This window comes from Sinocyclocheilus grahami, unplaced genomic scaffold (assembly GCF_001515645.1).
Source record: "Sinocyclocheilus grahami isolate Dianchi unplaced genomic scaffold, SAMN03320097.WGS_v1.1 scaffold29.1, whole genome shotgun sequence".
NCBI lineage: Eukaryota > Metazoa > Chordata > Actinopteri > Cypriniformes > Cyprinidae > Sinocyclocheilus > Sinocyclocheilus grahami.
Window position 1 is genome coordinate 372,981 of NW_015505208.1, and position 14,209 is coordinate 387,189.

The window sequence follows — 14,209 nt, forward strand, 5'->3', positions numbered from 1 at the left end:
GTGAGAGAAGAGACAGCAAATGATAAGGAGAAGATGGAAATGGGATTGAGCAAAACCAGGAAGATACGGATTAGTCAATGTTTTATTGACCTCCTATCTATATTTGTTCAGTAGAGTAGTGAGGAGGGGAGAGAAACCTTGTTGCCCAGGAACTGGCGAGGCAGAGTCCAATAGGAGTCTTGATCAAGGAAACGGCGAGACAGATCCACTAGCTGGAACTCCTCACTCTCTGGATTGATCAACATCTGAGTGGAGGAGAGAGGTGGTTGGGTGCCTGGACGACTAGGAAATGACACATTGACTCCTGTGGATAAAAAGATAGATAGACAGAGACAAACAGAAAAAGGTAGTGTATTATATTTTCAATACCAGTGTAATTGTTCCTTTAAAGAGGTAGTTCACCCAAAATGGAAAATTCTGTCATTAGCGACTTACCCTCATGTTGTTCCAAACATGCAAGACCTTCGTTCATCTTCGGAACACAAATTAAGATATTTTTGATGAAATCTGAGAGCTTTCTGACCCTGCATAGACAGCAACGCAACTACCATGTTGAAGGCCCAGAAAGGTAGTAAGTACATTGTTAAAATAGTCCATGTGACATCAGTGGTTCAACCATAATTTTATGAAGCTACGAGAATACTTTGTGCGCAAAGAAAACTAAAATAATGACTTTATTCAACAATTTCTTCTCTTCCGTGTCAGACTTCGACACAAGTTCTTACTACGTTTCTGGGTCTTAAACATGTCAGTTGTGTTGCTGTCTATGCATGGTCATACACTCTCGGATTTCATCAAAAATATCTTAATTTGTGTTCCAAAGATGAACCAAGGTCTTTCGGGTTTGGAACAACATGAGGGTCTCTAAATTATCAACATGATCTAAACTTCACAAAAAAATTAGTTGAACATAATATACTACATGCCTTTTGCAGACTGGTAACATTTTTTTATAAAGTAAATATAAGAATGTCCTTTATATTGTTAGCAATATTTCAAGATGAAGACTTGCTGGACTGAAACAACTTTGAAAAATTTTGCTAAATTGTGAGTATCAAATGTGATGTATCAGGTTTTTGATGAACATTTGTTCATTTGCATTATGTTCGTTTTAGATATGTTTTGTTCCCCACAACTTAAACAGAAATACAGAGTGACCATTGATATTCTTAATGCATTTCATCTAAGTTTACAGTTAGAAGGCTACAGTTTTAAAAAATCTCATTGATTTACATTAGAAGTTAACTGAATTTCACCTTATTTTTTGGCCTTATAAAATTATAATTTAGTTTAGGCCTCTGAACAAAAAATGGCTTTTTTCCCTCCTTGAGCTAGAATGACATTCAACAAAAAAACATATGCATATTTTTATATATTATGTCCGAAGGTAAATAAAAAATCTGACTGATTCAATGTCTGGCTTTATAGGGTTAGTGATAATTATCATGAGTTACACATAAGATGACACCAACAGTTGCCACAACAACTACATTCTCCAACTGTAAATCCATAAACATAAATGCAAAAATCTGAATTTTTAATCAGTTGAGTACCTTTGAAGTCCTCTTCCTCTGTGAAGCGCAGTGTGATTTGGCTGCGGTAGCGACCGGTGCTCTGACAGTGCTTTGTGATGCCAAAACAGAAGCATGGCATGCAGTGATCGCCCACGCTAAAATGTCCATCACGGCAGTTACCTGCTAACACGTACAGAGAGGATGACACAACTGGACAAGAACGACATGGAAGACAAAGGATAGTAAGACCACCACCGTCAGGTTTGAGCTGCCTCACAGTCACGAGACAACAATGTCACGGCATGTGGTCAAAGAACAGCAGGATAACCTGTGTCTCGCAAATAAAAGATGACATCCATAGTCTCTTCGGAAAGAAAGTATCAATCGAGAACAAACATAATACAGAACACATAGTAATCCAAATATGTTCGCACCATATGGAGCTGATGCAGTACCTGGGTTTGGTCTCTGAGACAGGCTGAGGACCCCGTCAGGAATGGCAAACACAAGGCCTTTAGCGTTGATGGCCTCGCAGGTGTACGCACCCTGGTCACCTTCCTTCACGTCGCGGATGGTGATCGTTCCTCGCCCATTCTCATTGGCCATTGTGATTCTGTCAATAGAATCATGTTTAAATTAGGGCGGTTTTGAGAGCCCAGCCAGGCCCTCCCATTTTATTTTACTATTTTTATTTGAAATTATTTGGGTCTTGTTAATTTAATAACCTTGTAGAAATGTAACTTGTAACAAATGGGTCTGCTATCTGTATACTTATTAGTCCATGTAGAAAAATATGATAGAAACTAAAAAAAAAAATGTAAAAAAATTTGAATTGGTAATGAAAGACAAAATACAAAAACTTTTAATTTTAATGATTTAAAAAAAATCTTAAAAAATCACATCTGACAGGAAAAAAAACCTACAATAGCCTAGAAATGATTATACAGAAGGAGAGCACGTGCTGAGGAGCAAATTAAATACAGCTCTCTGGTTATATATTAATAATGTCCATTAAGTATTATGACAAATAATAATGGCAAAGAAGCAACTTTAGAAGAACTCCTTTGAGATTCAATAATTGGAAAAGAGATAGTTCACAACCTTTTTGCCAAAAAAGAAAACCTGTTTCTTACTGAGTACATGAAGTATGGCCCTCTGTTTTCATTTAGACTAGTGCTAAAGTTATTCATTTAATTATTTATAGAGTTCAGCAAATGGAGCTCTGGGAATACAATAGGAATGGATGAAACCCCAAGTATTCATTACTTTGCATTTATTCAGTCTTTAAGAGAATATGGACTGTATGACTTTAACCCAGATTGTGGACATCTTGATCATTTCAGAGTTTTTAATCCACAATGCTTATGACATCCTAACCTACCTGTTACTGGTTGGTATGTGTCCCCAATTAAGACGCCATGTGATGATGGGAACAGGTACACCAATGGCAGAACAAGTAAAGGTCACAGTGTCGCCCCGCGCTACCGTGATGGACTCTTCCGGCGGGACGGTCACAGTGGGAGGTGCTAGGGTACAATAAAAGAAAACATATAGTATACTCATTTTACAGTACAATCGATTACAATCCACATATATAACTGTATTATATGAATGCTAACAGTAAAAGAGACATATGGACAAAAGAAACCACACACACGCAGCAAGTCTTTGATTCTAAATTGGCAGCATGTGACAGCACAAGTTTTATTTGGCAGATTCATTCAGTGAGATTAGCCAACCAAAGCCGGAGGCACTGTTGGCAGAAACAACACCAAAGCCGACTGTTAAATAAGCTACAAGCACAAGATACTGTATATGGGAGATGAGATCTAGATGTTATTGAAAAGCTGTATGAGTGCGGCACAACATTAATCTTTCTTTGCTGACCATAAATACACAATTTTCAGGTTTTAGAAGAAGCATTACTGTTAGTAAGTCAAAGTGAGTGTGACAGTGAAAGAAAAGTGGAGACAAAAGAGTTACAGTGTTTGGAACGGTATGACAACCAATGTTTACTTGTTAAAGATTAATAGGATTCTAATGCCTTACCACAACCGTATTCATCAGAGCGGTCGGCACAGTCCGGCTCCTCGTCACACTGGTAACTGGCAGGAATGCATGTGCGGTCAGACAAACACACAAACTGCTCCGGGGCACATGTGTCCCCTGGATCTTTAGTGGCTGAAGGAATGAGAAACAACAATCAGTTATTAGCAAAGTGTGTCATTTCTGTGCCTCTAGTGGCAACAAACTGAACTCCAGGTTTCCAAACAATCTGTGGATGGAAGCTCAGTTCTGACTTACGGCAGTTCATCTCATCTGAGTTGTCTTGACAGTCATTATCCCCATCACAACGCCACAGTTTCAGGGCACAACGGCCGTTCTGACACTTAAACTCATTGGGTTCACAGGGAGATGGAGTTCCTTTGTAATTAAAAATATAGTTGTATAATAAATGCAGAGAACAGACTAATATCGCCAGCATAATGTGCTTGATTATAAAGTGGTTTTAATTCTATGGTAAATGAAATGGTTACAGCATACTGCCGCTTGTCCTACCACAATTGAACTCATCGCTGCCATCAGCGCAGTCTGTTTCGCCATCGCAAACATAGTCCCGTGAGATACACTGTCCATTCTGACAGGTGGCCTGGTCTGCACGGCAGGGTCCCAGGCCAGGTGGGGGTCTGGTTTTAGGAGGCGTAGGTGGAGTAGGGCGTACAGGAACAACAGCTTTGAAAATAAATGAGATAATTAGGACTGTCAATCAATTACAAACACAAAGCACATTTGAAGCCATTATGATGTCAAGCATTGTAAAGCATGCATTAAAAAAAAAAACAAGATCCTATGCAATGTATTAAATTAATATGTTTAACTGCCGTAAAATAAAATAAAATTGTATATTTTTCTGAAAAAGATATATTAAGACTTATCAAAGTGCATTTACTTGGTTAGTCAGTTAAATTAACAAAGCAATGCCACTAATTTCTGAGACAACTGAGGACGCAATCTCCCTCACCACAGTTAATTTCATCACTGAAGTCATCGCAGTCAGGCCGTTTGTCACACACATACTCCCTAGGGATACACGCCAGCCCATCCTGACATCTGAAGTCGCCAGACAAGCATTCTCTGGGAACGGGAATCACTGAGGTGGCAGAGACAGACATATAAAAATCTGTGATGCACTGTACTTAATGCAATGCAGGGATCCAAGAAAAACTGTACATGATGCTTTGTTGAAAGATGTTTCAATGATTCAATTCAAGCTCATCATTGCCTTGCCATGCTAGACCTGCCATTTCAAGAGGATAGGCTTTGTTCACACGGGCAGCGAAAATCCGCTTTTAACAAAATCTTTTTAGTTTTTATAGTCTGAATAGCCAAAAAAAAAAAATCCGGTACCTTAATCTGAAAGTAAAAAATATGGAAAGATTGGACAGCAAAAATTCAATTCCAACACAAACACAAACACATGACATTGTCTGAAAACGATACTTCAAGAGGTGCATTCCTGACGTCAGCTTCACTTCAAATCAATGACAAGCCATGCAAAGCCTTTTGGTCTTCTCATCATACTTAGGTCTTCATCAGAGTGCACACATGCATAAAGGTTCATTCATTCTTTATCCAGCCACTACATATGCTGAGAATTCCTTCAGTTCTCATAAGTGAACAAGACTGGACTGTGTTCTAAAGCACTATAGTCTCCATGCAGCAGACCTGGTTGAGGACAAACCTGGCACAACGATGGGCTCCACAGGAGGGGGAGTATCAGCTATGAACCAGACCATAACCAGACAACATTATCCATACTACATTTTTTAATGATGACTAGTTTCACACAGAACTACCAGAATTAATCGTTATATAACCCATAAAGTGCAAAACACAAGAGTATAAAAATGCAAGTTCGGATCATACACAATCATTTGATAATGAAAATGATTATTATTGTATAATATACAATATAATAATAATATACAATAATATTATTGTTTATTTTATTTTTTTATGCCAATACCATCTTCATGGCGAGAACAAAGTGAATAACAGGAGTCATACAATTAACAAAAAGCTATACAAGACATTTAAGATAAATACAAGACAAAACTTCTAAAATAACTTAGTAATAAGTTAAATACATACAGTATCTCTGAATGAAAATGTTGCGTATTAACATATAAAACAGTGCAGTCCAGCAAAATATGTTCAACAGTGTTATGAAGGCATGATGGTGTTTCTTCACCTTTCAATAAATAATGTGAATTTTGAATGACCTAAACGGTACCTAGTAAAAAGAACCTATTTGAAATTATTTTCTAGAATTTATGTCTTCATAATTTCTGTGGCATTTATCCCATTTCCTCTGCCACTTGTTATTAATATAACAGTTTATTACTGGTCTAAGGTCATTATTATTGTTTATAATAATAATAATGATGATGATGATAATAATGTGTGTTAATTTCTTATTCTGCAATTTATAATATATCTGAAAACTGGAAACTCAATCACCCTAATTATTATTAATAAAATGATGATGATGATTATTATTATTATTATTATAAATTATGTTAATTTCATAAAATATTCTGCAATTTATAAGACTTCAAATATAGTGTCTGTTATATTGTGATTCTATTCATTTTATAGATTCAATATTGTATATAAATTAATAATATTAGTTTTATTCTTTAAATTTATTATACAAAAGTTAGTTCTAAGGATGAATTGATTTTTAAAAAAAATTAAAAAGTTGGCTGATAAGTAAATGTATGGACTATAAACATCCAATATTAACATTCTATTGACACCGTTTTGTCTAAATAAATATAAAAGCACTAAAAATCATAAATAAATCATTTTAAATTCCCTTCAAATTAATTTAGGCTTCACAGCATTATTGAAATACAGTAAAAAAAAATTTTTATTAATTTTGAAATTGTTACATAAAACAGTGTTCGATGTATATATCTGATATATCCAAAACTGATCAATTAAAAAATATATATATCACTAATATATTAGTACTGGTATATCATGATTGTTTAACTGAAAATGTGAAGTTCATAATGTAAAAAAAAAAAAAAATCCTAAATTTCCAGTCTATTTGCTGGTTTTACATTTTTTGGCCACTTTTAAGCCCGGAAGACCAGCTGGTTGACCATCTAAATCAGCGGAGCAGGAGATTGGCCAGGATGGGAGACCAGAAAGACTAGTCTAAACAAACTAAGACCTAAAAAAGATATGAATAAACACGTAGGTGAACAACAAAATCAAACATGCCCCTAAAAACAATTGTCGGGTGGAGGCCCATGTACAGTAAAGATGAATTGGGTCATAAAAAGGTCAATAATCATTGGAAAAAGTACAGCACTACAAAATCTATTCAGAAAAGGTTTCAGCATCGATGGCGCCAATTCTTCTGCAAAAGCTACCGTTCAATAACAAAAGCATGCTATTAGCTTATGCCCACGGCCTCACAGTACGTCTACCTTTAAAAAGCTCCAGCCCTTTTACTGCCCTCCCGCCAGCTTGCCTGTGTGGATTTACCCGATTTCAGTTTGTCAAACTGAATTGAAAAAGGAAGTCAATATTTGTGCTCTTTCTTGCAGTTAGCTGCCACTCGCCACAGTTCTCCAGCAGAGTCATGTTTAATGCGACGCAGCTTATATACACAGTCACATATGACCTTTCACTGCTCTTAATGCCTTTATAGATTTATTCCAATTGATAAAATATCACTCAGATTAATTAACTTGCTTTTCACACCATCTGGACACCTGCTGTCACCGTCCGGTCAAATGTATTTGCCGTGCACACATGGTTTATTGGAAATTAGCACTTACTGCTGACAGGATTTGGGAAAGAAAGTGGCCCAGAGCTCAATCTTTTCTAATTGCGCAATACATTGATACACGGCCGCTTGCTTCCTTAATGGCAACCTTCACTGCTGCTCTCATTACCGTGAAGAAAGTTAACTTTGGTCATTAAGGGACAGAGAGGGATGAAAACAAAGTAAAGGTCTTGACTGACTGCCTTTGTCCAGGCTGTAGGCAGTCTGGCCATGGTGAAGTAACAGAGGAAACCGAACATCAAAAAGTCCCGTCAAAGTGTTGGCACTGACCCGTGATTAATCGAATCGCTTGTGTAGGCACACTGAAAAAGCCTTGAAAATGCAATCAAGTTTTTCCAAAACCAAGAGTAAAATATTTGGCACATACTAGATTCCCTCTTTCTTTTAGAACACTTTGTCTTTATCGTAAACGCTCTAATATGTCACTGACATAACTCTTAGTACTGGGAAATAGAGCAAAACAGGGTGTTACAAACTTATTTAAATATGCAGCTAAGATTCAATGGTTCCATTGTTTGGAAGCAACCATATCGAAGATGAAGCAAGATAACGGAAGAGTTCAGCTGAGAACACGACCTACTGTACCCATGTTGCCCAGCGCTCAAGATGTCCCAAGAGGACTGAGATACAGACAAAAAAACAGTGGCATCAGGAATTGGAGTCAAGGGTCAAAGTAAAAATCATTGTGCAAAGAGTGAATGGAACGAGAGGAGAGAGACAGGACATATATGGAGTTGTTTTAATTTCAAGGACAGTGGGGAAACAATTAAAGAACAAAACATAAGAAAAGCAGATTTTACATATAGTGACAGGTGAAAATTAGAAGGTTAGATGCATATATCGGCCATTTAAGAAATATGTGATTCAGTAAAAATAACCCAGCTGGAGAAGTCACGGTTTAATTGACGCATGTTTTCTATTTTGAACGGCAGATTTTGATTTGTGTGTGTTTAAGAGTTGCATTCCTCTGGCACAGCAGAACACTGACAGTGAAGCACTGAGCCAGAGGTGGCGCTGCATATGATTAACATCTGTCTATGAAGACACGGATCGCTGCGAGAACTCTCTCAGCCTGTTTTAAATGCCAGCTACAGTTATATCTTGGTGGGATCTCATTAAGTCATTGTAGTTTGCAGGATATCCTCCACTCCAGCCAGTAACTATACTTCCACTAACTGCTTTTAACTCTTCAACGGGTGTATCTGTGAGAGAGAATAGGTATATTCTGGGCAACCAGTGGGAGGGCCACATCCTGTTTGCTACAGCATATTTGAAGGCACGGCAAAGAGAATTGGCCTTGACGTCAGAATATTCTGATTAAACATTTCTTATCACTATTTACTCATCTCCATGGTGTTTCAAACCTGTATGACATTGTCTTCTGTAAAACATAAAAAGTGATATTTTGAAGAATGTTTCGATAGTCAATAGGGTCCAAAAGAACACTGGAGTCCCAGTGTATTATTCCCTTTAGTATTATTTATTTAATACTATAATATTTAATTTTTTTGCCATATTCATTTAAATTTTATGTATTTTTATGTTTCATAAATTCTGTATGCTTTAGCAATTATATACATGTTTGTCATTTTTATTTGTTGGCAACTAACAGAATTAAAATAAGTTTTCATCTATAATTTATATTTTATTTCGGCCTTATTTCAATTAATGAAAATGATTTTAATAGTTTTAGTTTGCATTTTTATTAGTTTTTATTATATTTCTAATACTTACTTTTTTAAATAAAAACAAATTTGAAATATTGCCTCGGCAACTTATTTTCATCTATAATTTATATTTTATTTTGGCTTTATTTTTTTAAACAATGAAAATTTTTTTTAATAGTTTTAGTTTACAAAACCCCCCACCACACTGGACCCCACTGACTTTCATTTTATGGCAAAAAATAAATAAATAAGATAAATTTAAAAAATAAATTTTTCCAAAAAAAAAAAAAAGAAAAGAAAATCGTACAGCTTTGAACTGAAAACAGAGTAAGCAAATGATTACAAAAAGTGTTCATTTTTGGTGAACTGTCCCTTTAAATCCACAATGGGAATCAGATGCAGTTAACCAAAATATTCTAGTGTCAAGATCTATTATCTTTCATCTTCATTTATTTTAATTACATTTTTCTGCAATATAAATCTTCTGCTGTGACTACACTAGAAGACATTCAAAGCAACCATGCAATCAACTATTTTAAAAGTATTTTGAAACAAGCTGGAATTCTTATTGATCTCTAAACAGGCACATGTGTGAATACCGGCAAATTTGCACAAACTTTCTATGAAAGATAACATAAAAGAACATCCATCTGAGTAATCGCATTCACATAGTCGGTACAGGCCGGTAACATGGTTGAGAGATAGTTTTCGTAATTGCTATGATTATGTATTGCTGTTCATTCCATCCCACGCTAAGTGGTGTTAATGAGGTATCCACAAATTCAAAGCGGTCCTGCATCAAAATCAAAGTGGCAAGTTGAAAGAAGCGACACTATTAGAACTGTCCTTTTATGTACTGAACTGCTACTGACATTTTCACACTACAAAGCCCTCAGTGTGCTATCACAGAGAGACAAAGCAGGCACTCTTTATTCCTTTAAAGATAAAACAAGCACGAACACACTTCATTCTTTCTCTCTCTTCGTCTGTCTCCCTCTCTCGCTACGGTATCTTCCACTAAGTTCTTTTGATCGCTTGAACAATGAATATTATTTATTTAGTTTGGCCACTGGAACCCAAGCTGCGAATTGTTTTATAAATCCCATAAGATGGATTATTACTTTCATTATGTCCACTCCCAGGCCTTCTGCAGGAAACCCCTGAAGCACAATAAAAACGCTCGCCTGGGGTGAAATGCAAGGATGTTTCCATTAGCAGTAAAATGAGCTCATTCACTGCAGGTAAACTAATGCAATCATCATAACTTCTGAACTGAAACTATCTGCATGTATTACAGATGTGGCGGATTATTATCCAACAATGGGTTAGAACCTCAATGACCTTCAAATTCTGTCTGTATCTTTGCGAGTCTCATATTGTAAGGACATTTGTGATTGCAAATGTGTCCAGTGAGAGAAATGAAGCAATGTTTCCTATGGAGGAGGACAAGATTTTCCAAGGCAACGCATATGTTGCTGCCATAACAATGAGTGGCAGTGTCTAAGCATGAAAGCTGAAGTTCATGAGGAAAGATTTTTAGGAAGTTCTGTTCGGTAAACTAGTGGCTCTCAACTGGGTTTGTTTCAGGACGCAGATTTTGCATTAAAAAAAATAAGTGGTAGTCTAATAAAACTGAAAAAAAAATTATTCTTCTATAATTTTATAATTTATTATTATAGTATTCCTCAAAATTTCTTCCTTGCACTGTAAGAGAGAGAGAGAGAGAGAGAGAGAGAGAGAGAGAGAGAGAGAGAGAGAGATCTTTGCAGCCCTGACACAACATTACATCAACTGCACCACCAGGACAACTAGAAATGGAAAGCTGGGTGGCCTTTTTACTTTTGGAAGGTTTTAGGACTCTATACACTTATGCATCTTTCATCAGATGTTCTGACATCTTTTCACTTTTGCATAGCTCCAGTCATGCACAAGTGGCACTCAATCTTTGTGTGCAAGGGACCATTTTACCTCAGTAATAGGATTGAGATAAATGATACATATTGTGACGAGAGGGGTGGGGCCGAGAGCCGTGGGAACGGAGCGAGGCCGGTGGAGTAAATACTAATGCGTGACACCTGCGCCACTCACCGGTCTCGAGTCCCACGGAGGAGCTCCGGAAGGATAAAAGGAGGAGTGACGACAGTGTTGGACGAGAGAGGACCAGGCCTGGACTTTATTTTGAGTTTTGGTTCTGTTTGTGCGCGACAGTCGTACATATATATATATATATATATATATAGATAGAGAGAGAGAGAGAGAGAGAGAGAGAGAGAGAGGAGTATTGAGTATTAAAATAAAAAATGTTTAGGTTAATATATTATACATATTATTATATTGTCCCCACTGCAGAGTAAGCCAGAGCTTTCAAAGAAAACATTTGCATGGATCCAAAAACAGAGATGAATAAGATTATTTTACAAATATGATTTCATTTTGGCTGAACACCTCCGATTACACTTATGACTTCACAAATTAACAAGTCTGTCCTTTGAGCTTCTCGCCTAGTCAGCACCATAATCAAACACAAATTCCGTGTGGAGGTGTTGAGACAAGAATTCTCATGGCCTCACTTCAAAATTATCTCCCAGCCATTCTCTCTAAATGAAAGCCCGTCTGTATGCTATGCTAACCTTTGACTCCTCAGCTTGAAGTGGCTGTATGACCCAGTGTTCAGGGTCTGTACGAGGGCCTGTGAAACTCCTGAAGTTCTGTTGAGCTAAAGGAGGGTGAGGAGATCTCCCACGTCTTTATCAGGCTTTATCAAGCGAAAAACAAACAAACAGGCCAGGAATATGCTGCGGCTCAGATAAAAGAGTCTTCTTGTATGCCAAGGGGATTTGTGACTGATGAAGAAAAGAAGCTGGATATCACCTCTATAGGCTGCTTATCCGGTGCCTGACTCAATCATGTGTTTTGAAATAATCACATTTTTGTCATTGAGCAAATGCCTTTCTACATACAGGACAGTTCCTCAGGAGTAACCTGGGGTTAAGTATTTTGCTCACGGGTAGATTGTTGACAGACTCCAATGCTCTACAGTTCATAAATCATCCCTTCTGTTGTTTAAAACAATAACCTTTGGGTTACCAGCACAGATGTCTGACTCTGACCACTAAGCTAAAGTACCACCACTCCAACTTTCTACAACAAAAAGCCCAGAATTAGCCTTAGGAAAGGAAAACCAAAATGAAAATCTCTATTGTATATCTCAGAGTACAATTTGATTAAAATTAGATGTTTCTCATGAGGAAAAAGACCCAAGTAATCTCATGTTCCAGAGTTTCAAAAAAAGATCTAAACAAAGTCAAAAATGGTAATTTGGTAAAACAACAAAGTCTGCCAACAAAAGTCAGAGATTTCAATATAACCAAATCATTAAGAATCATTATAAAATTATATTAGATTTATTTACTTATTTAGTTTATTTTCATTTAAATAATATACAATATCATTTTATAATGAACATATATCAAATAATAAAACTATATAATATACTAAATCCAATCTCATTTACAGTAAAACTCTGCCATGAACTTGGTAAATCTATGTGACAATAACTATTAAATTATGTTTCTGTTATCAGTATTTCCAAATTCCAAGTAACATCTTTCAGACTGAAATGACGATTTCAAGGTCTATTCAGGTCCTAGCACACTTACATTTTAAATCTAATAATCACGATGATAGCTATATTTGAACAAGTTAATGCATCCTAACTGAACACAAATATTTAATTATAAAAAAAAACAGACTGACCCCAAAATTTGAAAAGTAGTGTAATTTCTCTTTGCTCTAAATTTGAAAGAATCCTCAAACTAAAGTAGTTTAAAGCAGGTTTACATTAGATTTTGAAGCCATTGTTTTCAAGGTGGATTTTTAAACCCCACTGTATATGAAATAATGACATAACAACTATCAAAATATATTTCCGTTTTCAATATTTCTAAGAAACATCTTTCAGACTGAGACGATACTTTAAATGAAAGGTAACCATTTCAAGGTCTATTCAGGGCCTAGCACAATTACATTTTAACTTTAATAACCATCATCATAATATCTTTGCTCATGCCACTACATTCTCTCAATCTCATAATTAACAATAAAGACCACTTTAGGCTAACGTATGTAGCAATTTCAATTACAGATGCGCCATATGTAAAAATATGGATTTGGAAAATGCATCAGAAAAACAGGATGCTGTGTAATATGTGCTACAGTAGCAGGATATGAACTCTCATCAGTGACAGGGAAGGAAAGGTGGTCACACAGACCTCTGGAAAAAGAGCACAGGTTAGACATCCATCCAGGAAGCCAAATGTTCTTTCCCAAGTGCGGTCAGGCACGGATCTATAAATGGCTTTAGAGAATAAACTTCCCCCTTTAGAAGGGGGATTACCACTGGCTGCCTCAGTCTTAACCTCTCCAGCCTTAAAATGTTATGTGGCAGATATTTTTGTTAAAAGATGTTTATTTGTCATTCACGATTCTACCAAATCAGACATATGCTTGGATAAATGAAGACATCCTGACTTCAAACCAACCTCATGTGGTGTCTTGAACCTCAAAGATCATCAATGGGTCATCAGATCAGTTTTATGCTCCAGTTCAAACTCAGAGGGACGATTCGAGTTTCATCTGCTGAATTTGGGTCTACATTTAGCAAACTATGTGTTTGCTTTGAGAATTTAGAGTCTGTAGGTGGTCTGAGTCTCACAGAGGTGATGTTTAAGCGTTGACCCAATCAATCTGGCACCTCTTAGTTGACACTGTCACCCTCTGGTACTTTATCTTCTGAATACACTAAAGCTACAGCTGAAATATCCCTTTCTAATTTAAGAACCAGCATATTTGTGTGGACTATTTTGGGAGTAAAGCTCAGGTGTCGGGCTGCAGAGCTCTTACCAAAACAATCATTCCACCATGATGTCATGCAATACAATGCCCCAGACAGACATACAAAGGACAGACGGGGAAGCAAAAGTCATTCCAAAGAAGAAGTCCAAAGATAGAAAAGACAGAAGGGAGAGTTACACTGCAGCTGAGACACTTTCAATATATGTTATCTAAATAACACAAGGTCTGTTTCCAAAATTAGGCTGGGTGCCACACAACACAAAGAATGAATTATTTTTATGTGACTATGTTGTTTCATTTTATAATAATAA

At 36.5% G+C, this 14,209-nt stretch overlaps 1 protein-coding gene across 1 annotated transcript in view; it reads right to left on the reverse strand.

Annotated features, from left to right (window-relative positions):
• The window catches only part of LOC107571434 (basement membrane-specific heparan sulfate proteoglycan core protein-like), a 61,616-nt gene extending 56,305 nt beyond the window's left edge, over nucleotides 1–5,311 (reverse strand). The window contains 9 exon segments of the mRNA XM_016257764.1: nucleotides 138–304; nucleotides 1,554–1,694; nucleotides 1,970–2,127; nucleotides 2,896–3,040; nucleotides 3,564–3,695; nucleotides 3,819–3,938; nucleotides 4,074–4,247; nucleotides 4,537–4,665; nucleotides 5,257–5,311. Of these exon segments, the coding sequence (XP_016113250.1) occupies nucleotides 138–304; nucleotides 1,554–1,694; nucleotides 1,970–2,127; nucleotides 2,896–3,040; nucleotides 3,564–3,695; nucleotides 3,819–3,938; nucleotides 4,074–4,247; nucleotides 4,537–4,665; nucleotides 5,257–5,311 (1,221 nt within the window).
• Between the last annotated feature and the right edge of the window lie 8,898 nt (nucleotides 5,312–14,209).